At 51.9% G+C, this 25,080-nt stretch overlaps 1 protein-coding gene across 3 annotated transcripts in view; it reads left to right on the top strand.

The window, feature by feature from the left end:
• Positions 1–25,080, top strand: part of PLXNA2 (plexin A2) — a 197,723-nt gene that overhangs the window by 164,113 nt on the left and 8,530 nt on the right. For all 3 annotated transcript variants that reach the window (XM_016150253.2, XM_016150259.2, XM_016150256.2), the window contains exons 13-26: positions 433–584; positions 6,644–6,761; positions 8,646–8,782; positions 9,728–9,895; positions 10,026–10,119; positions 13,917–14,156; positions 14,781–14,924; positions 15,214–15,448; positions 17,503–17,645; positions 18,319–18,587; positions 20,467–20,533; positions 20,743–20,889; positions 21,537–21,696; positions 22,088–22,191. In XM_016150253.2, the coding sequence (XP_016005739.2) occupies positions 433–584; positions 6,644–6,761; positions 8,646–8,782; positions 9,728–9,895; positions 10,026–10,119; positions 13,917–14,156; positions 14,781–14,924; positions 15,214–15,448; positions 17,503–17,645; positions 18,319–18,587; positions 20,467–20,533; positions 20,743–20,889; positions 21,537–21,696; positions 22,088–22,191 (2,178 nt within the window). The remainder of the gene's footprint in view (positions 1–432; positions 585–6,643; positions 6,762–8,645; positions 8,783–9,727; positions 9,896–10,025; positions 10,120–13,916; positions 14,157–14,780; positions 14,925–15,213; positions 15,449–17,502; positions 17,646–18,318; positions 18,588–20,466; positions 20,534–20,742; positions 20,890–21,536; positions 21,697–22,087; positions 22,192–25,080) is intronic.

The raw sequence follows: 25,080 nt of genomic DNA, 5'->3' as shown, positions 1-25,080 counted from the left end.
AGCAATGACAGCACCTCACAATCGCAAAGCCCTCTCTGGTTTACAGAATGCTCCCGACACCCTCTGTTGGGTAGAACAGAGCCCAAGGGGCGAGGCTGGTAGAGATGACTATCTTCCCTCCACAACTAAGAAAAACTGAGGTTCGGGAAGATTATGTGACTCGATCACAATTGAATTAGAATGCATCAAAAACAAAGATTTTCTGACGAGTCCAGGGCTTTCTGATTTCTTTTTAAAAAATGAATGAATGAATGAGTTAATGACCTACAAAACCAGGAAAGTAGTATAAAACGAGGTGGTGTCAGGATCCTAGAGAAGCTAAAAAATGGAGAGAACACTGTTCACCCGGATTCCAGGGGTCTAGAGTCCCTCAGCCTTCCTCGTGGGAAGGGAGGGCACTGCCGCCAAGCTAACCCCATTTCCCTCCCGCAGATTCTGACAGTGTCTGGACCACCGGAGGGAGGGACGCGAGTGACCATCCACGGCGTGAACCTGGGTCTGGACTTCTCTGAGATCGCCCACCACGTGCAGGTGGCCGGAGTGCCCTGCACACCACTGCCAGGGGATTACATCATCGCTGAGCAGTGAGTCCCGTGGGCTCTGGCCCACCCTTTTCCCTGGGGGCTTCTGGGAGACACTGTCCCCCTTCCCTTCTCCAGGATTCATTTCCCATCTCCCTTCTCCCACGGACCCTGCCCCCGCCCGGAAGCCTGCCCAGAGTTCCCACCCCCACTCTCAGAGAGGCGTATTCTGTTCCTTTCTCTGTCCTTGGCTCCTCCCGCATCGGCGTCGGCCTCGGGGCTCCCAGTGTAACGCTGCCCCTCGTTCAGCTGTCACTCGCCCCCTGGCACGACTGAGTCAGCTTCCCAGCCAGCCCAGGCTCCTCCTCTCCCTCCCCAGCCCCTCCTCTGTCAGACCCCATTGGAATGCATCCTGCACGGTGGGCTGTGGGCAACAATTTGTTTGGCTCATGGGGCTCTGACAGCAGCTTAATCCGAGCCGGGCCTCCGCCGGAGCAAATTCATTTATTTCACTAAGGAAAATGTCAGCTGGAAATTAGAAAATAGGCATGTAGCAGCGGACAAGCAAACGGAGCTCCAGGAGTGACATATGTTTCAATTTGGGGTGTTCGTTTGGCAGAGGTGGCCGCTATGGAGTTGGTGGGCAGGAGGTGGGCACAAAGCTTGGGCGGGAGAGTAGAAGGAGGGGTGCTCACCCTCCACAGGAGAAAGGGAGGGGAGCAGCCAGATCATCTGCATGATTCGTCACGTAAAGTAAGGTCAAGTCGCCATGGTTCCACCAGGAACAGCTCTTCAAGGAGTTCTAGGAGTCTGACCCAGAGCATGGCTTGGGGAAGGGGCTTCTCTCCCCTGAGCTCCACCGCCTGCGGTTTCGGGCCCTCCCTCTGACCTCCCCAGAGCCAGCCTTTAGTAGCCACCATGAAAATGACATCACTTTGTCTTTTGTCAGCCCTTGCACTTTCTCGTCCATTATCTCATTTTTAATCGGCGAGGACTCTGAGAGGTGCATAGTGTTACCATCATTTTACAATCAAGAGAGAAATATGGAATGATTCCCAATTCACTCAAAGTATAAGAGGTCAAGGCCAAGTTGGAACTCGAGTCCCCCGACTCCTAGTCCAGGCCTCTTTCCCTTCCTTAACAGCGATGAGGAAGGACTCCTGGGTAAGAGTGGCTGAAAAATTCCATGATTCATCAGCATATGACTTCCAGAGTCAGGGGCCATGATTCCAGTGTAGCCCGGGGTCAGGGTCAGAAAGGTGAATTCCCAGACTGTGAGGCGCGCGTGATTCCTGCCAGACGCATGGGAGAAGAAGGAGCTGAGTTCATCCTTCAGACCTGGCCCTTCATGGACAACCTCATGCCTGCAAGGGACGCATCTCAGAGGAAAGGCTGGCATCGTCTGCAGGACAGAGAGAGGGAGGGGAAGGGGCATGACATAGTAGCACTTCTGCGCCAGAAGAGGAGTCCTCACAGCCGGCGGGTCTTTACGGAGCCCAGCACCCTGCCAGACTGGGCTAGACACTGGGTCTCACTGACCCAAGTCCACCGTGGCCTCCAGGACCTGCCTCGGGCCTCAGGACACGAGCTGAATCTCCAATGGGATGAGATGCCACAAGACTCCAGAGCAGAGGGTTGTGGGAGAGTGATGAAGAGTAAACTCTTGGCAGCTGGACATGGACATGGCGTGAGATTTGGAGTTCAAAGCTGTTCTCAGTCCTGGCTCCTCTGCCGGCCCGCCCTGAGACCTTAACGAACTGTTCGGTCTCTCTGACCATCATTGGCCTGATGGAAATCATGAGTCCTGCCACGCAGGTTTTGAGAAAAATTACATAAGATTGTAAAATGGGGACTGTAATGTGCCATAAGGAAATAGAGGTTTATCTATGAAATCAAATGCTCTGCACTCACCCAAGGCCTTGAGGAAGAAAATGCCGAGAGAAACGGGAAGTGAGGATGCGAGGGGCGCCTGGGAAGGCGAATGGTTGCCACGGACCCCTGCCGAGGCTGGTGGTCACCCTAGAACACTGCCGCTGTCCTCGGTTGGCAGAGCGCAGGGCAGGCAGGAGGCGGCAAGCGCACTCGGCACCTCGGCTGGATGCAGCCCTGGTTTCCAGCCGAGGCAGGCTCATTACCGCTCCCAAGGCTTCAGACTTCGTTAGCATCATTAAAGCCTCCATCCTGGGCGGGGAGCAGCAGGCTCCATCGTTACAGATGTCTGCGAGAGATGAATTTGGCTAAATGGGCACGGTGCAGAGTCCCGGGCGCGGGCAGGATTAGCGGGCATGGTAATGACTCACCATATGCTTGTGCCTACTATCTATCACTCAGCAATTAGGTTAATGTTGGTTAAAGGGCCCCGCTTAGTCCTGCAATCAGCGCCCCACAGAACTGAGGAGGGCCAGGTGATTCCGTCACAGGACGTTTTCCCGGCAGTGGGACACAGGTGGAGGCTGCGGCCGAGCCCTTCCTGGGACAGGGTCTCTGTGTGAGATGGACTCAGCTTCGGTCCTCAGACCCCCTCCCTCTCATCTGCTGTACCCGTGAACTCCGCCACGGTCTGATAGATGTTAAACGCGTGTGCTCCCCACCCCAGGGCGCACACTCGTGGGGAGAAAGGCATCACTATGCCAGTCCATGGGAGGTGACACGGTGTGGGAGCAAGGGCCCTAGCTGGGTGCCAAGAGCTCACCTATTTATGAGCTAGGTGACTTTGGGCAAGTGACTTTGCTCCCTGGTCCTCAAATGTCCCATCTGGAAAATGGGGTTGTAGAAACAGACGATCTCTTCAATGGCTTCCGTGGTCCTTAGGATGTCAAAATCAGTAAACGATATACCCCGTGAGATCTGCACCTCCCACCGTTAGAAAGTTTATTGATGACACCAGTGTGTCTCCAGAAGCCCCCTGTCAACCAGAAGGATTCAAGCCTTCAAGTGTTGAAGGTAAATAACCGTTGGATAGTTATTTTTAGTCCAACTCCTCATTTTACAAGGAGAAAACCTCCCCAGCTGTCATCTCCTAATAATAAACCCGGAACCACCAGGGACACCAGGAGGAGGCAGAAAGTCCGGAGGCCCCAGAAATCAAACCACAGGAACTTAGCCAACTTGTAAGGCGTGTGTGCACCTATAGCCAGGAAGGCAGGGGGCACCGGGGGCTAGCTCTCAGGGTCTCAGTGACCAGCCGGGTCTTCCCCACTCCCCTCCCCTGCCAACAGCCTCAACTCCACCTCAGCATTGCTGCGATGTCCATGCTGTCCCCTCCCCAAAAGACATATGCAGATTACTCCATTAATTCTAGAAGCATTCGAGTGGGGTAGTCAAAGGCATGAGCTCTGGAGTCAGGCTGACGTGGATGTGAATCACGGCTCTGCCGCTTACCAGAACTGTGGCTGCGATGAGTCACTGAGCATCTCTGAGTCTTAGTTTCATTGTCTATAAAATGGAGATCATAAGATCCTCCCTGTAGGAGAGCCTGAGGATGACACAAGATCGGCTCTCACACAGTGGCTGCCAAGATCACAGCTCAGTACATTATAACTCTTCTCATTATTAAGGTATGGCTTGATTCTCATTCCTCGCTGTAACCCTTTCCACTCCTCGCAGCTGTCATTGCTTCTTCCTTTAACTCCCTGATCTCCCTGAGATTAAATTAAACGCCTACAACAAATACACTCAAGGATGCCTTTCCATCCTTCCCTGCAAGCACGGGGTCCCAGGGATAAAATAGGAAGAAGAGTTAGAGGACATTCGAGTTTTCCTGCAATGCCGCCTGATTCCCGAGGTCTCTTGCCCAGTTCTTAGACCTACCTGCCCAGACCTTTTTCTACAGCCCACTGCCCCTCTTCCCACTCACTCAGTGAAGTTGAGCCTCACTCCCCAGGTAGGGAGAAAGGTCAGCTGCAGTCCAAGGACAGGAACCCACGGTCTAGCTCCGGCCCTCACTGCAGCCCAGCTCCTGGTCCTCTGCATCGCACCCTTCCGGGTGGGGCACTCGGAGCCAACTGCAGCCACTTGGCCTTGGACACTTGGGCAGTGCCCATCTGCCACCCATCAGCCATCTCCCATGCTTGCCCTGAAAAGCTTATCTTTTGGGACATGAACTCTGAGCAAAAAAAAAATGTTCTAGAAAAGATGGTGTTTCTACAGGGACAGCTGAACAGGCCTCCTAGGCCTTCTTGTCTCTTAGACAGGCCCTGGGGTGGCCAAGGAGGAACAGATATGCCCATGACCTTTCTACGTTTTCATATTTCCTCTCATATTTCAAGCCGGCTATGATTCCTTCCTTCTTTTCGAGAATCACTCTGGCACAGATTGTCCTGGGGGGGCCAATGAGGGACAAGAAAGCCCTGATTAGAAGAGAAGGAAAGAGACTTATCTGTGCCCTCTTCTTCTGTGCCCCCTCGCCCCTGCCACCCACAATGGATAGCTGGTTCTCCCCTGGAGGTCCTCGAGGGTGCAGGGCATGGTTTGCAGGGCGGCAGGGAACCCCAAAAGCAGCAGGCGCTAGGGCCCAGGAGACAGGATGAGAGAGCTGTTTCTGTAAGCGGTAGCAGCATGAAGATAGCCACACATAGTACTTTAAATTAGGCTTCTCAAATGTTCCCCTAATGAGGTTTAAGGAGACAGTTTAAGGAGACAGCTATGTGTCAAATACTAATTGATCGTCGCTATCATCTTTACTCTGGGTTCATAATTAATTTATTCATTCATAGAGAAAGGGACAGAGCGTATCCTTCCTTGTGCATTCAGTACTTTCTTGTCGAATCTAATATGCTAAACGTAATAAGACAGTTATTGCATGTTAAGTAAATATTCACCAGGAGTGAAAGTGCTTATTTGGGATTAACTGTTACGAAGGGGACGGAGATCAGCGGCATGCCGCGTGTGCAAGCATGCGGTGTATTTGTTTAATGCAAGTTTTATTACATCGAAATGAAATCTCTGTTTAGTTACCTTCCTTCCTAGAGAAGCTGTTGAGATAAGCATCGCTCGGTTAAACACAGATCTTCCCCACAGTGCCAGGATAATGCTGGGGATTAGTGTAGAGGGGGCCTGTTTTGCTGACTCCCCACTAAGCAAACCTACCCGGGGCACCAGACTGCACTGAACTCTTCCATGGTGTTGGGAGAGAAGGAAAATCCTTCTTTCAGGCTCCAGTTCCTCTTTGCCAAGCCCGATGGGGCCTTTTCCCACTCACCCCCTGCCTTAGAATCCCAGGCAAGAGGTACCCCCAAGAACCCAACTTCTTCAGTGCTCCCCACATCCTTCAATTGCCCACCATTTCTAGGTGGTTGCCGTGGCCAAGGCAACCAGTCTCTAAACGTGCTTGTTGTAACTTATCTCAGGCACCAGCCAAGTCGTCACTGAGCATATCGATCTGCACTTCAGGAGAGAGCACGCAGCACCCCCTCCCCCCGCCAGCTCGCCTCCTAATGTGCGACATGACTTCCAACCCCAGGGCTGATTCACTGCCTCGCCCACCAGCGCGGCGTGCTCAGCCCATGATTAAGTGGGAGTCTGGTGTCCACTGCTGTCCTAATGAACTCATCCACCTCCCAGCCCTTCGCCCACTGACACAGAACTCCACTCCTCCCTTTGTGCTCCTGTTGGGGCTCTCACTGTCTCGCCAGATTGTCTATTCTCTTTTTAAATCTCACTTCAGGAAACCACAATTGAATCAGTTTGGCAAATAGGCCCTCACTCCTTTTTAGGAAGAGTTTCAGTGTTGGCTTACCACCTAGGAAAGAACACCTAATCACTGCCCCTACATCTCTCTGTTGGACATTAGGTTTATGCCACAAATATTGGGTCCTAGGCACTGCACTAAGCACTGGGACTACAGGCTTGTTCCGAGAATTAGGCAGCATAGCATTTTGAAGGCACAGAGGGCATTAGAAATTATCTCATCCAGCCCCTCAATGTACAGATGAGAGACTGAAGTCCAGAGAGGGAGAACGCTTTACCCAAAGGTCACACAGCGAGATGGGCGAGATAGCTGAGTCTTGGTCCAGCATGATGGCATGACTGTGATGAGTCATTCACTGTGATGGGTGAGCAAGTTGGGGCAGGGATGCCAGCTCTTGCCGCGCCTCTCACAGGAAGGTTTGCTTGCTCCTCAGGATCGTCTGTGAGATGGGCCATGCCCTCGTGGGAACCACCTCTGGGCCCGTGCGCCTGTGCATTGGCGAATGTAAGCCAGAGTTCATGACCAAGTCCCATCAACAGTACACCTTCGTGGTAAGTACTGGGTCTGATGCAGAGCTACAGCTCCCAGCAAGGGCACACTTCCTTCCACGCTTCTCCCAGGAAGGTCTTATGCACCCACCCCAAGTCGGGCACCTCCAGGAGACCAGAAAAGGGAACTTCTAGCCTCACTTTGCAAGCCTGTCTTTCTAAATGAGACAGGTATGTAACCAACGGTGCTGCAGAGAGTCCTGCAGAGCCACAGGTCAGAGTTCTAAAGGCAAAACCAGGCCTTGCTTAGAAATCGAATCTTAGAAAGCACCTCCCAGGGCGGGGAGGGGCTGTCTTTTGTCCTAGCCAATGCAATATCGTCCTCTAATCCCAGCCTAATGAGGACAGAGTGCCTGAGGGACCTAATTTAAAAAGTCTATATTTATCATCAAGCTTTGTTTTCTGCCAAGGACATCCTAAGCAGGAATTTAGAGGAGTCACTTGAAATCTGCAGTGATGCGTGTCAGTGTGCAGGACCGTGGAAGTGTACAAGGGGGTTGCTGCGTGTGCTGGTGTGGTTATGCACACGTTCGCACCTGAAAACATCTCTTCACACTCAGGCAGCAGGCAGCAGGATCAAAGTCTTGCTTTAAAGCTGGCACTATATTCCTACTGAATCAATAACTTGCTTCTGAGGCCCTGGAGTCCACCGAGGCTAAATTCTTACTGAATCGATAACTTGCTTCTGGGGCCTTAGAGTCACTTTTCTGACGCTTACCTACATTGCCACATGAAATTCTCCATTAAAAAAGTGTGAATGCCAGCAGGTGGGGTCAAACCAGCCTTGCTAAGAGTTTTGAAAAATCATTAGACCACAAGAGTCTCTTCCCCTAAGTATTTGACTGCTTACGGTAGGTCTTTCAGTCTCTGCCTTATCCCAGCATCTGTGCCTCTTTCTTGTTCTCGTCTCTCTCAGATTGGAGAGAAGCGCCTCCTGTCTGTCACCAGCCTGCCCCATCAAGGCCTGGTATGAGACGCAAGCACAGACACTAGAGAACTCTAGAATGTCAGAGCAGGGAGAAGCTTTAGAGATCATTTAGTCCACTCTCCTCTCTCGACAGAGGAGCAAACAAAAGCCCAGGGTGATGTAGAAACTTGCTCTAGGGCCTATCCCTAGAGAGCGGCTAAGGCGGCTCCTTCAGGCCCGTGTAGTTGCTCAGTTAAACGCACTTTCAACTCCTCTCCGCTGCCTCACAGACTGAAGCAATTCCTTTCTGATTTAGGTCAGCTGCCTGATGTATTTTAGGCTAAATGGCATTTCTTTTAAGCTTCAGGCTTACTTTTACAACTTAATGAGCTTACTAGAAAATCCCAGCCAGCGACGGGGCCATCTTCCTGATGCAGGTTGGGGACGCCCTCTCTAACATTTACTGACAGCTCCCTGCACCAGGCGCCCTGCCATGCCCTTCACATATGTTTAGAGAGGGACAGAAGGACGTGTGCATAGACCATTAATGGGGGACTTTCGCCTCTCGGTGGCCCAGTCCAGGCAGGGATGCTTTATTCAACCCTATTGATTTTGTGCCAAAAAAATCAGTACAGGCTCTAGATAGAGAAGCATTTTCAAATTGTTCTCAATTTGTAAACTAATTGATAGATTAGTCACTGTCACCTCTGCCTTCCCATCAGTGTTATGAGCATGAGATTCCCCGGGGAGTTAATTAATTCCAAAACATGACCTTTCTGCCTTCCCTGCATGTGCCTGGAGCCTCTTCTTAGAAAGGATCTCAGCTCCAGGCAGAGAGAGTGTCTGGGATTCGAAAGGGGTGAAAAAGTTCCTCTGCTCTGAGCATGGACGTGGTCCCTCCTTCTGCCCTTAAGTCTAGCTTGGGTCCATCCCTTTGGGAAAAACCTGAACTGTGATCATTTCTCTGCTTTCTCCCAAAGAACCCTTCCGTGATGTCGCTCAGCCCCATCCGAGGGCCAGAGTCGGGAGGCACCATGGTAACCATCACAGGCCATTACCTTGGGGCTGGGAGCAGTGTGGCCGTGTACCTGGGCAATCAGACCTGCGAGTTCTATGGGTAAGAGGCCTCGGACGAGCACGAGAAGACTGTCCTTGTGTGGCGTGTGCACACGTGTTCTTGTGCATGTTCATACATGTGCCTGCCCGTCATCTTCATGTTATATGCTACATCCTGGACTCAAACACCATTCCAGTCACTGTGAGAACAATATTCCACTAGTCAATGTATATCTCATGTATCACAGGGTCTGGATCCTTGTAGAAATAATTAGAAGTGAGGACCATGGGAACTGCTGATGAGAAAGGCTCCCAGGAGCTCTCTGGTCACCATCAGGACCACACATTCATTGTACCCACTGTGATCACTTGAGAAACATGGACATTGCATGGCTATCCTCATGACTTCTCAGCCTTTTGGCTAAGGTCAAGTGCATGGTCATCCTCAACAAGCGCACAGACTCATTCTCAGGGCATCTTTCGGGCCTGGAAACCTGAACACCTACTATTGTCAGATGCCTCCAATGGAGATGTAGAGAACCCTGAGAGAATTGTGAAAGACTCCATTGACGAGAACCCAACTCGCCCAAGACTGTCTGATAATTGCCTCCTTGGACCATAAACTCCCTAAGGGCAAGGACTGTGTGTCCACTTCTCTGCATAGTAGGTGTTCAATGAATATTTATTAACTGACTCTAGACTCTGAGCACCAGCTAAGTAGTGATAGTCTAGAAAAATCCGGAGAAGAGGAGTCCTCCCAAAGCCCAGGAAGCCCCGCCGCTGCCCCACATCTAATCCCCTTCTCCAACTCGCTCCTTCCTAATCCAGGGTTGGATCTCAGGCAAAAAGAGGCACTAATGTCCACTGAAGAGGGCCATGTTCTGTAGTATACCGTATAACGGGACAGAGGACACTTGCTGGCCTGCGGAAAACCCCTTTTCAAGCCAGAGAGCGCCCCCTGTTCCCCATGCCCTTCTTCACAACCCTCCTGATGTCCCCCCGGCAGGCGATCAATGAATGAGATTGTGTGCGTCTCACCTCCATCTTCCAACGGACTGGGCCCAGTCCCCGTTTCCGTGAGTGTCGACCGGGCTCGTGTGGATAACAGCCTGCAGTTTGAGTACATAGACGACCCCCGGGTGCAGCGCATCGAGCCAGAGTGGAGCATCGCCAGGTGAGGCGGAGGCTGGAGGAGGCACCCAGTGCCATGTGGCATCACCCCTTCAGCCCTACTGTGGCTTGTGAGAGATCGAGATGGCAGTTTGAGAGGATTTTTACCTAACCTGGACTCTTCTTGTTCCCAGCGGCCACACCCCCCTGACAATCACAGGCTTCAACCTGGATGTCATTCAGGAGCCAAGGATCCGGGTCAAGTTTAATGGCAAAGAATCTGTCAATGTGAGTAACCATTTGGCCACCCTGCCCTCAGCAGACTCAGCTGTGTGTCTGTGTTTTGCAATGTGATGAGCTCTGCGTTGGGAGCATCTGACTACAGGAGAAGGAAGCTGGCTCAAGACTGAGTCCAGAATCATGGCTTCAAACACCTGAGCCTGACAATGATTTTTATGATTATGGTATAACCATTTCCTATCAGAAAGTGATATAATGAGTATATAAACACAGTGCCTTCTGAGCTTAAGATACAGCACAAAAGAGTTCCTGTTTTATGTCATGTTCACTCTAAGGTCTGATAAGCAGTGTGAGAGGGTGAAGAAATTCTGGCTCTAAATTCAGATACTTCTGGATCAGAAGCAGGACACTGCCATCTGTTAGCTGAGCAGCCATGATCAAGTCAGTTAACCTCTCTGATCCCCCATCCTCAGCCATAAATAGTGATAAGACTCGCCTCACAGGTTTGTAACCTGCAGCCGCTGGCCAGCACTAGGTTGGCACTTGACAAACGTTAGTCAGATGGTTCCATCCTGGTCACTAAAATAATCAGGTTGAACATTTTACTCTATTCCTCTGTGCAGAGCCATATAATTGAATTTTTTTCAGTATGGATTTTTGTGATTTTTAAAGAAGTTTTCTATCATAAGAGCAGAATATCTGATATGTTATAAAATTTTTAGTTCTACTGGCTCCATCTCACTCTTCTTAGCCAATATTTTCTGGAACATTGTTGTATTCATAATTACAGTCCAGGAGATGCTGGCATTATAAATTATGGCCATTATTTCTCATACGAATTACTATTATTACTGCTCGGACCTTCAGGGGATTGCCTAGGCTGAGATGGAGAGGGAAAGATTGTTTATATCTACCCTCCTATCCCTGACACATTCCCAGCATGCTTGAGGCTTCCGTAGGAAACAGAAATACACAAACTGACAGGGTGCTGGAAAGCTAGATCTGGAACGGTCTCAGGGATCATCTGGTCCAACCTCCTCCTTGGACAGTTGAGGAAACTTGCCCCCAGTCATGAACGTGGCTGGTGGCAGGGCCGGGCTAGATGCCAAACGTCTAAACTCTCTGTAACTAGACCACATGAGATGTTCCTGGGCTTGGCATTCCATCATGCCAGAGACATGGGGACACCTGAGTCATCCCTTCGGTACCCACTGGGGTCACAGCTCTTTGGGCTGAACAAGCACATGCCCCCTTATCCCATGTGTAGAACTTGATCCACAGGTAAAAGGGTCTCTGTCCCCACTCCATTTCCAGACCAAGTGTCCCCAGTAGCTGTGGGCCCAACTGTCCACCTCCAGGGCCTAAGTGAAAGGGAAGAGAGTGAAGGATAGGGATGGGAATGGTGAGTTCACAGGAAGGATGAAACCCCCAAACAAATTAGGTACGTTTTTAAAATTTGGGTTGCATTATTATTCAAGGCCAGCAGACTAGGAGACGACTGCCACTGGAGAGATACTTGGTTAAACTGACAAACAAATCCCAAGAGAAAGGGGCCGTGCCACAATGGGGGGGATGTGGGGTGCACACACAGGGAAGCCCCCAGGGTAGTTTAGAAAGCAGAAGGAGAAAAGGAAATGGGCAGGTGCCTTTTTTGTGGTTTCTATGGAAGGAACTAGCAAGGCGAAGGAAGCAGGCGTAGGAGGGGCCATCTTGGAGCATTGTAGTGGGCTCTGGGGCAGAAGGGCTGCCCCAGGTGTCTGGCACCCGGGCCTGATGTGGTTAGGGAAGGCGGATAGGTGCCCGCAGTGTGAAAGGAGGTGGTTGGGGGTTAGACTGGTTGTTCGTGTTCCAACAGCATGCTCTAGCAGGTAGCAGATTGTTTCCTGCGCCAGGAACTGGCGAACCTGGTGAGGGGCAGTCCCTCCAGGGTCAGCAAGGCCTAGATGTTAAAGCGCCAGAACACAGAAGGTAAAAGACACGGTCACTATAGCACAGAGGGGACTTGGGAGAATGAGTATGTGACGGGCATGGTCGACCGCCAAAGCCTACAGCATTAGTCCTGGGGAAGCCACTGGAAGAGAAGGCCGGGCTGGGAGGCCTCCGCCTGAGAAGGCTCAGTCCCGGAAGCCTCCTCCCCTCCCAGCAGGCCTGAGCAGGGATCTCTACAGCAGCCCCCCAGGCCGCCCTCTGTGGCTCATGTTTCCAGGAGTTAAGGAATAGTTCCTAGTTCCTCCATCTCCCTCAGCTTCAGTGGTGACCTCCCTGGGGTCTGCAGGCTAGCACGCCTCAAGGAGAGGCCTGGGGTCTGCAGTTTTCTATCAAGCCTGGCTCCACGGTGGGAAGCTCGTGAACTCTGCCTTGGGCCTTCTCTTTTGGGAGTGAGGGAGAGAAGCGCGTGGCCCTCAGCCATGCTCGGCAGCCTCAGCCCACCAGGCTTCCCCTTGCCTTTGGGTCATGCATGAAGCAGCCCCAGCGAGAAGTGAGAAGGGCCGAAGGGAAGGCCACAAAACCCAAAGGAATGTTTGGCAAACAAAGTGCCGACGCAGCACAGGGCAGGAAGCAAACAGAGGCCCCTTGTTTGGGAGTGATTTGCTTATTCATAAAGGAGTCCAGTGAGAGGGACTGGGATGAGCGGGGACAAAGTGGGGTGGGGAGTGGGGTGGCGTGTCTCCCTCGCAGAACCCGGAGCTTGAGACTCCCCGGCTCAACTCGACCCGTTTGACTGTACCCCATCTTCCTCATGCCAAAGTGTCCCCAGCTAGAACATGAAAGGGACGCTAGGCTTCTAAGAAGCTGCTAAAGTGTGAGCCGAAAAGGGCGGGAGCGGCAACTGACCTCCGATATGGCACGAAGCCCTCGGGGAGCGGGGTTTGACCGCAGACTCCCTCTGGAAAGCGAGGGTTAACACTTGGCCTTGGAGCTCTGACGTCACCTCCGTGCAAGTGTCTGCTTTTTTGCAATTTCACACGCGGTCTTGTTTTCCGAACATGAAGTCCGTGCGTGTGTATGTTGGCCAGACACACGTGTGGACCAGCCAGGACGACGTGTACTTGAGTAGGCCGAGTTCTCACAGATGCTCTTGGCTGTCGCTGGGACGCTGTGGCTCCCAAAACCCAAGTCGAGCCTTGGGGGTGGAAGTCCCAGTTTTCTTCCCAAGTCCCACGTGGGTCCTGTAGTGGTTTCTTTAGTCTGACTGCTGCCTCGGGCAGCCCTGGAACTAAAGCAGAGGAGAACATGGCTAAGTAGGAGCCAGCCCGGCTAGGATTTTAGTTGGGAGACATGATAAAATCAGTGTCGATATCGAAGTTATACCCCATGGAGAGTTAGGGACACTTGGTTGGAGAAAAGAGAGATCCTAAGTAGAACATTTAAAGAGTTGAAGTCTCCTTTTTATTCAGCAACGTAGTCAGTGAACAGTAAGTGAACACCTACTACGTGCCTCTACCCCCCCAAACACACACACTCACTCATCCTCACACCCTGCACGGCTCCCGCCCTACTTTCTCCTCAAACCTTCCATGCTCCCTCATCCCTACTGTGTTCTCGCCCCTCTGCCAGGACTGTATTATGCTCGTTGAACCTATTTCATGAGATAGCCCCAAGCCCTAGCACAGTACCTGTCACAAAGTAGGCACTCAGGCAGTGTCGATGAATGAATGAACGAAGTCAAAATGCATCCCCCCGAAATGAAGTTCACAGCCCTTTTCCTCGAGAGGTTCACCATGTAATAAAGACAAGCAAGTAACACAATGGTGACAACCAAAGCAAGCAGAGGGTGGGAAGGGTGGCGCGGGGCCCCGACGTCACCCGCTCAGCGTTTGAGTTCTGCACGTGGGGCCCCGCAGGTGTGCAAAGCTGTGAACACCACCACCCTCACCTGCCTGGCGCCTTCTCTGACCACGGACTACCGGCCGGGCCTGGACACTGTGGAGCGGCCAGACGAGTTTGGCTTTGTCTTCAACAATGTACAGTCCTTGCTCATTTACAACGACACCAAGTTCATCTACTACCCCAACCCGACCTTTGAACTTCTCAGTCCTACTGGAGTCCTGGATCAGAAGCCGGGATCCCCCATCATTCTGAAGGTAGGAATGTGGGGAGGGCAGAGAAGGAAGAGAGCACCCCCTCTCCCAGCCTTGCTTGTTCCCCTGCTGCACGTGTGGACTCACGAGGCGGGCATCTCCCTGCAAAGGGAGCTCGTTTACAGATATTGACCCATCGAGTGATATATCTTGCGCCTGAGATTCCCAAGAAACGTTTTAGAATATTTTGGCTTGTTCTCGTGAGCTCTGGGTCCCAAAAGTTCTGCAGTGAGTTGGAAGCAACCATTGCTGTTATCGACTGCTTCCATGGCCACCGTAACTGACACACGTGTTTCAGGAGGCCACCGTTTCCTGGCACAAGAGTTTCGTTACTGCGTAACTTTCATTGTTTCCTGTGCGTCCTGCCCCAAAGTTTCGCGTTCTGTCTTCCCTTCCTCTCTTCCCCAATCCCTTCCTCTCGTTCATTTTCTCCTCCCGTCATTTTTCTCTTTCTCTCTAAATTGTGGCTGTTTGAAGTCCTCTCCAAAAACTCACCATGGAATCTATTTCTTTTTGCACTGCTGCCCTCCCCTCCTTAATCTACCTCCCTCATCTTTTTTTTAAAAAGGCAATTAACTTCTGCAAGCATGTGTCAGTTACTCCTATTAAGATTACTGTTATCTACAGGGCAAGAACCTCTGCCCTCCTGCCTCTGGAGGTGCCAAACTCAACTACACAGTGCTGATTGGAGAGACCCCGTGTGCTGTCACTGTGTCCGAGACGCAGCTCCTCTGCGAGCCCCCCAATCTCACGGGGCAGCACAAGGTCATGGTGAGTGAGCCCTCTCCTTTCGTTATTCCCTCCCTTCTACTCCATGCATACATGTGATCTGTCATAAAGAAAGGCTCTGTCTTCCATCTTTTCCATACCGTATTTCCAAGTCGTGTGCTAAAATGAGTAGAAGTTGAGAACACGAGAAAAGGTAGGCAGATAATGGGCAGGAAGTTGTTTTGCATCCAGACTGCGCTGTGTGCGTGTGGCCTCTCCTGTCCTTTCTGAAACGATAAGGATTCCATGGCATGCCAGGGCTCTACAGCATCTATGTGTGTGCAATGCACAGGTTCACGTGGGCGGGATGGTGTTCTCTCCTGGCTCGGTGAGTGTCATCTCAGACAGCTTGCTGACCCTGCCAGCCATCATCAGCATCGCGGCAGGCGGCAGCCTCCTTCTCATCATTGTCATCATCGTCCTCATTGCCTACAAGAGGAAATCTCGAGAAAATGACCTCACTCTGAAGAGGCTCCAAATGCAGATGGACAACCTGGAGTCCCGGGTGGCCTTGGAGTGTAAGGAAGGTCAGTGGCGGTACGACCTCGCTTCTCGCATCCCTTTTTCTTCAGCAACCTCACCACCCCCATCCTTATCGACCGCGCTCCTCTTTGCTCCCCTCCCTTCCACCCCAAAACATTGCGCTCCGCTTTGGCCTCTTTTCCCTAAACTTCCTTTGCCCTCAGGACCAACAAGTCCTACTAAGAATGCCCAAGGTGAGGCCCTAGGCCTGGTCACATTGTTCTGTCCCCCGACTCTGACTCATCCCACAGCCTGGCCACCTTCCTCTCCCTCTCAGAGCCTCAGTCTCCCCACAGTCAGAATCCCCCGAGTGGGAGTATCCGGCTCCTTTTGCGTAACATCCTGGGAGCACGTGGAAGCAGCCACTGCGGGAAAGGTGGGAGCATCTCACCTGCCTCTCTCCTCATCCCCACTCCCACCTCCGGCCCCAGGGTTTGTTTTCCGTAAGTGCAGCAGGCTGAGCCTCTGCAGCAGGCTTGCTGGTGTCCTTGGCCTTGGACGTGTGTGGGAGCAGAGACTGTGTTTTCTTCCGTCTCTCACACAACCACAGCTGCAAGGTGACGGGTTTACCTGCTTGTCCCCTCAGGCTGAGGACCCAGTGGGCTCTCTGGGTAAATATTTTAATTAGGTCTCAAAACATTTCTCCTTTTGCTGCAAACAGGATCAGAAACAAGCCCTGTGCTAGTTGTCAGGGAAGGGCTGGGCTAAGGAAAGGGCTCCTCCTGGTTCCAGGCTGGGGAGGAGGGGAGAGGAGACTGGCCTGCCACCAAGGGGTTGATCCCCTGTCAGCCGAGGGCCTTGTGCCCAGGGCACCCCAAGGCTGGGTTTAGTTTTTTTCTCATTTTCTTGTGTGGATGCGTGTATTAAAATATACAGAACATAAAATTTACTGCCTTAACCCTCACCGTCTCTACCTCCCAGCAGTCTCCCCTCCTCCAGTTTTGTGGCATTAAGTACATCCGCTTTGTTGTGTGGCCCTCACCACCGTTCATCTCCAGAAGTTTCTCCTCTTCCCCAGCTGAAACGCTATATCCACTGAACAGTAACCCCCAATGACCCCCTTACCTCATCCCTTGGCAACTACCATTCCACTTCCTGTTCCTATGAATTTGACTGCTCCAGGTACTCCATAGATGTATGATCGTACAGCACTGGCCTCTTTGTGTCTGGCTTATTGCACTTAGCATAATGTCCTCAAATTCATCCATGTTGTAGCATGCGACAGAATTTTCTTCCTTTTCAAGGCTGAATAATACCCCACTGAGTGGATAGACCACATTCTGATTCTCCATTCATCTTTCACATTTTGGTTGTTTTTACCTTCTGGGTATTATGAATAATGCTACTATAAACATGCATGTACACGTATGTGTTCAAAGTCCTGCTTTCAGTCCTTTTGGGCAGATAGCTAGGAGTGGAATTGCTGGGTCGCGTGGTGATTCTGCATTTAATTGCTTAAGGAACTACCGAATCCTTGTCCAAAGCAGCCGCGCCGCTTTACATTCCCACCAGCAACGTATGAGGATTCCGATATTCCCACGTCCTCGTAATGTTTGTCATTTTCCATTCCTGGGAAGAGCCGCCCGAGTGCGTACGATGTGGTATCTCACGGTAGTTTTGATTTTTGTTGTCCCCAATGTTTTTGCATCTTGATTTAGTCTCTTGCTTGGAAAAAGGGAGCAAAGCTACTCGTTTTGGTCTTTGCTTGATCCCCTTGGCCACCATCTCTCACCTGCTTCCAGAACCTGCGGTTCATGCATGACCCAGGTCACAGTGGTCTCCCTTTTTCTTTGTTTGGACTTCACTTTTAATACACAAAAAGAAAATTCAAAATTATAGATAAGCACAGAAAAAGAAATAACATAAAAATCACCTATATTGCCACCACCTCAGAAAGGCGGCCTGGAGATATCTCACCCCTGTGGAGATGCACCCCTATAACCCTCCCTGTCGTACCCCCCAGGCCCTCCCCTCCTCCTTCACAAAGTCCTCTCCCGCCTTTCCCTCGCCTGCTCGGGTTCCCCGCCTGAGCCTCCCTGTCTCCACTGCACTTTCGTAGCATTTGCCGAGCTCCAGACCGACATTAATGAGCTGACCAGTGACCTGGACCGCTCGGGAATCCCCTACCTGGACTATCGCACCTACGCCATGCGAGTCCTGTTCCCCGGCATTGAGGACCATCCTGTCCTGCGCGAGCTGGAGGTAACGCCTGCCTCCCTGGCCCAGCTGCACAGTAGGGACATAGGGCCTGGTGTCCTAGGATAAGCCAGCAGCTTGGAGAAAGGTCAGGAGTAAGGAGGAAAAATAGCTTGTGACGGTATCACTGCAACAGGGTTATTTCTGATCGGGAAGGTCATGGCCGAGGGGGCCACTCTGGTTCTTTGAGATGATTCCGGGGCAATGCTCATTGTTTTTCATTTTTAAATTAATGACTGAATTAATTAACTACAATACTGCCTCATTCTCAAATGGATTTCAGGTGGCTTAAGGAAAGACTTATGAGTCTGTGAGGTTTGTTTATTCATTTGATGGTTTGTTTTACTAAAGATAATAAATTGGGATAGAGGTGATTCAGGGGAAGCTAGTAAGCCAAATGGGTCTGGGGGGCATCTGCTATTGTATTCTTGGAAAAACTGATGGACAGCATGCCCATCGAGGGCCCCACCTGGAGCCCAGCCCCCTCAGCCCAGGGGAAAGTCAGAGCAGACTGTAGACTTCAGAGGCCGGCCACTCCTGCATCTCCGTGGGTGGGGTGCTTGCGGGTGTCATGGAAGCAGTGCTACTGCTGGTGTCATCGCCGGCAAAGACCCTCGGGAAGAGCCGGGCCGGGAGGCCAGGAGCTGTGCTCTGAGGGCACGCCATCACACCCACCCAGGTGCAGGGGAATGGGCAGCAGCACGTGGAGAAGGCCCTGAAGCTCTTCGCCCAACTCATCAACAACAAGGTGTTTTTGCTGACCTTCATCCGCACCCTGGAGCTACAGCGCAGCTTCTCCATGCGGGACCGTGGCAACGTGGCCTCGCTCATCATGACCGGCCTGCAGGGCCGCCTGGAGTACGCCACTGACGTCCTCAAGCAGCTGCTCTCCGACCTCATCGACAAGAACCTGGAGAACAAAAACCACCCCAAGCTGCTTCTCCGGAGGTCTGCGCTGTGGCCAGGGCCGGGGTGGGGGTGGGGCGGTGGGCACCTGACCAGGGGGGACACAGGGCCCAGGAGAGCAGGTCCCGAAAGCAGCATGAGAGGGGCGTCCCCGCCCCAGAAAAGCCTATGTTCGCACTGCTCACAGTACAGAATCTGATCTTGCTTTGGCCAGGCGGCCATGTGGTGTCTGCAGCTGCTAAACATGATGGAGGAACACAGGCCTCGGCTCGCATCTCAGCTTGGTCCCCAGCCCTGCCACCTGCTAGTTGTGTGAACTTGGGCCAGTGACATGGCCTCTCTGCTGTTCAGTTTCCTCACAGAGAAAAAGACCCCAAGGGCACCTGTCTCACAATCTCCCTCCCTGTGCACGTAGAACTGCACTGTCCAACAGAGTAGCTACATGTGACTGTCTAAATGAAGTAAAATGTAAAATTCAGTTCCTTCATTGCACTAGCCACACTCCACCAATGTCGCCACACATCGGCCACCATATTGGATGGCATAGATGGAGAACATTTCCGTCCAGCAGGAGGTTGGACAGCACCAGGCTGGAGATTTGGTGCTGCCTGTAGCTCTGGGTCTCGCCTCCCTGGACCTGAATCACCAGCATCCACCACATGCCCCCTCCCCAGTTGCCGCTGTCCTGGCAGGAGAGGGTTGGAGACCTCGGTATCCATCCCCGAGCTCACCCTCTCTGGAGGCTCCAGGTAGCTGAGCACAGCTTTGGAATAAGCCACCTGTGTTTCTCGGCCTTCCCTTCAGCCTTCTCCTAGCAAGGTCTCAGACTTCCAGGCCCCACGTGGGGTGAGGAGGGAAGAAGAATGGCTTTGACTTATGAGTACTGAGCCCCCGTCCTGCCAATCTGAGCATTAGAAACTCTCATTAAGAACTGTTGTATTTACATTCGAGCTAATCTCAGGCACAGAGCAGGGAGAGGGTGCTGGGAGGGGCCAAGGGAGAAAGCTACGATTTCTTCTGCATTGTCACTCTCTCCGGGGCCCAGATCTGGGAGCGGCCCTGGCAAATGCCTGAGATTTACTGCAACCAGAGGGTATAATTTGCACCACGTGCAGGGAGTTAAAATACCCCTCAGGCATTCTCATCACGGAGGATCTGTCGCAGCAGCTTTGTTCCTTCCTGAGTCCCAAGATGGGCGGCCCAGGATGGGGGTGGGGGAGGGGCATGCTTACAGAAGCAGCTCCCTGCCAGCTAAATGCTTGCACACGCTGCTCTCTACGTGAGGGGCTGGGATTCGTGACCCCGCAGGACAGCAATTATGATAGCTGTTGGATACCAGGCATTACATATATTAACTCATTCAATCCTGACAACCATCCTGTGGGAGAGATAATGGTGTAGATGATGATGATAATGATGATGATGATGATGATGATCCCCATTTAGAGATGGGGAAACCGAACCCAAAGAGATGAAATCACTTACCTAAGGTCACACAACCTGTAAATGGCAGAGCCAAGATTTGAACCCAGGCAATCTGGCTCTGAGTATTTGGAGGGGCGGGTACCTGGCACCTGCAAAACAGAGTATAGTATTCAGGCATGCAGGAAATCCCAGAGGGATGGGGAAACTATGCATCACCCAGAGGTCAGAAAGGAATCGGAAGAACTGGTTCCTTGTACCCCTATAAGGTGGGAAACTGGGTACCTTCACCTGCAGCATGGAGTACCAGTTCATTTTCACAGGAAATTAAGGCCCAGTTACTGGTGGACTTGAGCTAGGACCTAGGCGTCCTGGCCGCCAGCCCTGTGTCCTTCGGCCCTGTTGTTCTCTTGGGCCATCCCCCACACAATGAGCCAGGCCCCTGCCCTGCCCGAAACCCTTCCTAAAAGACTGCTCCTTGTCCCTTCTCCCGCCCCAGGACGGAGTCTGTGGCCGAGAAGATGCTCACCAATTGGTTTGCCTTCCTCCTGCACAAGTTCCTGAAGGTGAGTGGCAGTGAGACGGGGGCCGCGGTTGAGAGCAAGATGAGGGGCTGCTCCTCTGAGCCCGGCCATCGGGGCTGCGTGGGGAGCCCCTCGGGAGCTGGGCCCTGCCCGGCTGGGGTGCTGCACAGCAAGGCGGGCCGGGGAGTGTGATCGGGGGAGGACGGGGTGGAGCCGGTGCCACCACGGGCAGCGCCCGCCTTCGCCCGCAGGAGTGCGCGGGGGAGCCGCTCTTCATGCTCTACTGCGCCATCAAGCAGCAGATGGAGAAGGGCCCCATCGACGCCATCACGGGCGAGGCCCGCTACTCCTTGAGTGAGGACAAACTCATCCGGCAGCAGATCGAGTACAAGACCCTGGTAAGGAGGCCGAAAGCTCAGGGGACCGCGTGAACCTCCCAACTCTGGTCTCTGCTTTCCCCTCTCACCGCAGAACCACTCTGAGGGGTCAGTAAAGAGGCTGGGAGACCAGCCAGCCTGGGGGCAAGTCCATGTGTACCAAGGCTTGGTAGACTCACCTGGGTATGCTTGCACCTCACTTGGTGGGCCCATAGAGCTCTCGCCTCAGTTTACCAAAGATGATATTAGATGGAGAACGATCACTCACCATTAGGTATGAGAAAATCGGTGTTGTGAGAAGGAATGTGAATCTGCGGATTCCTAATAGGGAGGCTTCGAGGAAGTGGGGGCCAGACCTGGATACACCTGGAGCCATCTCTTGAGCCCAGGATGTCCTGTTCCAGGATGACAGAGCCCGTAAGCCATCCAGGAGCTGGAAAGTAGAGTCCCGATTCTTTGAGAAATAAGGGGCGGGCAGAATGACTCCACTGTCATTGGCAAGATGGCAGGGGGCAGGGGGAAGCAAGCGAGGCACAGACGGAGAGGCACCCTGTTTCTCCTGAGAGGGTGGGGGGCCTTGGAAAGAGAAGGTTCCTTCCAAGGCCTCGCTTCCTCTCCTTCAGCCGCCCCCTTATCACCCTCCTGCTCCCCCTCTTTTCCTCTTGCAGATCCTGAACTGCGTCAACCCCGACAACGAGAACAGTCCAGAAATCCCAGTGAAGGTGTTAAACTGTGACACCATCACGCAGGTCAAGGAGAAGATCCTCGACGCCATCTACAAGAATGTGCCCTACTCCCAGCGGCCGAGGGCTGTTGACATGGACCTGGGTAGGAGGCCTGGCTTGGAGTGTAGGGGCACGGCTGGACAGGCGGCTTCCGGGAGGGCATCCGGCAGTGGGAGATCATGGGAAGATGGGAAGCCCTGCCCTGCCTACGGCTCCTCCTGGGGGTGTGACTGGGTCCTGCCCCGGTGAGGGGCCACCTGAAATACTGCTCCCAGGGCACTGCCTGCTCAGATGTGGCTGCCCCTGGTGAGGCCCGCATTTCTGCCCAGCTGCCTGGACTCCGTGGAGCCCTGGACATCTTAAGAGCTATCACTGCACCAGCTTAAGGGGGTTGGGGTTGCTAGGTCCCTAGAAGAGGTAGGACGGGGGGATTCTGGCTGGTGGCCCCTGCCCCTCATGGTGACCTGCACCAACACCCACGCCCACCACCCCAGAGTGGCGTCAAGGCCGGATTGCCCGGGTCGTGCTCCAAGACGAGGACATCACCACCAAGATCGAGGGTGACTGGAAGCGGCTCAACACGCTGATGCACTATCAGGTGATGGAAGGAGCTTTGTGCCAGGACCTTTGTCCCAATTGTTCCCTTCCGTCTCAGGTTTGCTTCTAGGCCCTTGAAAGTCTGAAAGGGTTTCTTATCTTTCCTCTTCTCCTCCTCCCTGAGCCTAGAGCAGTGATTCTTAGCCATTGCTGCCCATTAGAATTACCGGGGGAACTTATCAAAAACATGGGTGCCAGACCAGCCCCTCAGAATCCAGCCTAACAGGTCTGGAGGAAGGCTAGTAGGCGTTGCTATTCTGTTAGCTTGACATCTGAAGAAAAATTGCATAAAGTGACATTCTCCACAAGGACAGCCACCCTAGGTGTCTGCTGCTTTCTCTCTTTGGCATCTTATGAGTGCAGCTTATACTTCTTACTTGCAGTATAACAGGAAATTGGATAGACTTGTTTTCAGGTCTTACATTCCGTCACTTGCTAGCCGGTGTCTTTGGGGAAACTACTTAAGCTCTCATCCTTCTTATCTGTAAAATAGGGTGAATGGTGATCCCTGCCCTGTAAAGTTGTGTGGAATAGATTTCATATAGCACACTGGAAAACACATTGAACAGTCACAAAAAAAAAAAAAAAAAAAATCCTAGCAAAGTAAAAGATCCAGGAGGCATCCATTCCCCCCCGCCCTCCATGGTAACCAGCCTCAGCTGGGGTTCTCTGTAAGCATAAGCACAGGAAAGCAGGTTGAGACTCAGGAAAAATAATGAAATAGAAGCTGAAAATGAGAGACACCAAGGGAAATTAAACCAACCAGAGGAAGTGCCTGAGGCTGCAAGACCCAGGGGGGCAGCCCGATTAATAACATCCTCCTCTGTCCCGTCTCACGCGGGAGGGTGCAGTGGGCTGGCAGGCGGGGCTCTGAGGTACCAGGTTGCCAACCACGAGGAAGCTGGGGGCCCTAACAGCCGAAAAGAGCTGGCTGGGAGCCTCCCAAGGCACAGAAGAAGCTGGGGGGCCCCTGAGGAAACCCCAAAACACTTCTTTCTCATCTTTATCCCATATTGGCCTGCATCCCTCACCCTAGACAGAGGAAGTGTGGCACAGTGGGGAGAGAAAGGGCTTTGCGAGCTGTATTTAAACCCCAGCTTCCCCCCTCTGGTGGTGTGACTGTAATCTCTCGGAACCGGGCTCCTCATCTGTGAAGTAGAAACTGGTGAAGGTGATTGGAAGGATTAGAAACCAGAGGTGAGGTGCCCAGATGTACACGTACATTTTTGGGAGCTGTTATCATTCCGTGTTGATCCCACCCCCACCCCCACTTCAAGGTGCTTAATGCATCCTGTAGAACAGTTGCAATGAACCAATTAGAGCTGGAGAATAAAGTGCAAAATAGAATAGCATTATGCCCCCAAATTATTAGTTTCTCAGAGGCAGGAGGAGGGCCTTTCTTCTGCGACTATGATGCCCTAACTTTGTTACTGGGCTGTCCGTCTGATGGCTCCCAATCAGAAGAATGAAATATTCTATTTTTATAGTGCTCACCATACAAAGCACTTTCAATTCCCTGATGTCATTTATCATTCATGTATTCATTCATTCCTCAAATATTTACTGAGCTTTACTGAGTGCACAGCACTTCCCACATGCTAGGCTTGAGTGACAGGGGACCACAGGGATTATTCTTCCCTTTGGGAGAAGATGATGATGATGATGCTCATAATAGTAGCACTAATGCCAATACTTACTGAGTGCTCACTGGGCACCAGGCACCAGGCACTGCCCTTGGCCTTTCGTGTCCTAACTCCTTTAATCTGCACAACAAACCCAAAAAGATTATCGTCCTCTTTGACAAATAAGACAACTAACTGAGGCATAAAGTGGTTAAGTGACTTTCCCGAAGTCATGTAGCCAGGAATTGACCCAGCCAAGGTCAGACCCAACCAGGCATATTGACCACAAATTTGCGCTGCCTGTTGGTCTAGAGAAGGAAAGACAGGAGGAGGCAGGGATTTAGCGATGAGACCTGGAATTGAGTTGAACTGTGGTCATTTGAGTCACCTTGTGCATCTTCCTTTAGGTGACAGCAAACCATAAATGATAACGTAATCGGTTCTTCCTAAGAATGTAAACCTCCCCCTTGTGAGGCTTTCAAAGCATTACTCCTAGGCTGTCCATTGCAAGGAGAGTTCCTGAAAAACAGAGGTAGAGAGCCCCCCTGAGTTCCAGACCTGATGCTGAGGGTGCAAACAGCTGCCCCAGCTGGGAAATCGTGGAGCACTGGCACCTTTTGGGTGCTGTGAAGAGCACGGGACCGTGCAGCTTCAGGCCATCGGGTCAAAACATTGTCCTCTCATTACTCTCCCGGAAGTCAAAGGTCCTTGGAGCTTCTACAGAAAATCTGCATAATCTTAATTAACAAAGAGATGTTAAAAAACTTCCTGGGCTCTAGTAGATTTATAGGGAGGGTAAAATTAAACACCACTACTAAAACCAGCTATCAGAGAATCTCGTTAGCGCTAATGTTCATTTATAGTTCAACTTCCCAACATTTAATTCTTTTTTGGTGGGAGAGAAGGACTGACAATTTAAGACCCAGAAAGATGGTTTTACGACTGGTGCAGCTATAAATCAAACTTACAAAGTTCATAAAAATTGTTAAAATAAAAAATGGTTTAATAGGAATGTTTTATGGCCCATAACATTATTATAGCTGTTTTATTCCCTCTGCGTTAGGGGTTTAATTAGATGACCACAATTCTGGGGATTCTTCGTTTTTATTGGATGGAGGGTAATCTTAAATCATGGTGGCCCCAAATGTCTTCAATATGGCTCCTCATTTATCAACCCTTGCCCTACGGGCTGGGTGCTGAGCCTGCGCACCCTCGCAGAGAACAGGGCAACGCACCCAAGAACAGCTGCTCAGGTGGGAAAACTCCTC

This window comes from Rousettus aegyptiacus, unplaced genomic scaffold (genome assembly GCF_014176215.1).
Source record: "Rousettus aegyptiacus isolate mRouAeg1 unplaced genomic scaffold, mRouAeg1.p scaffold_m13_p_17, whole genome shotgun sequence".
In the NCBI taxonomy this organism is placed as follows: Eukaryota; Metazoa; Chordata; class Mammalia; order Chiroptera; family Pteropodidae; genus Rousettus; species Rousettus aegyptiacus.
The sequence above is the reverse complement of the archived record's forward strand: the minus strand, read 5'-3'. Positions and strand labels throughout refer to the sequence as shown.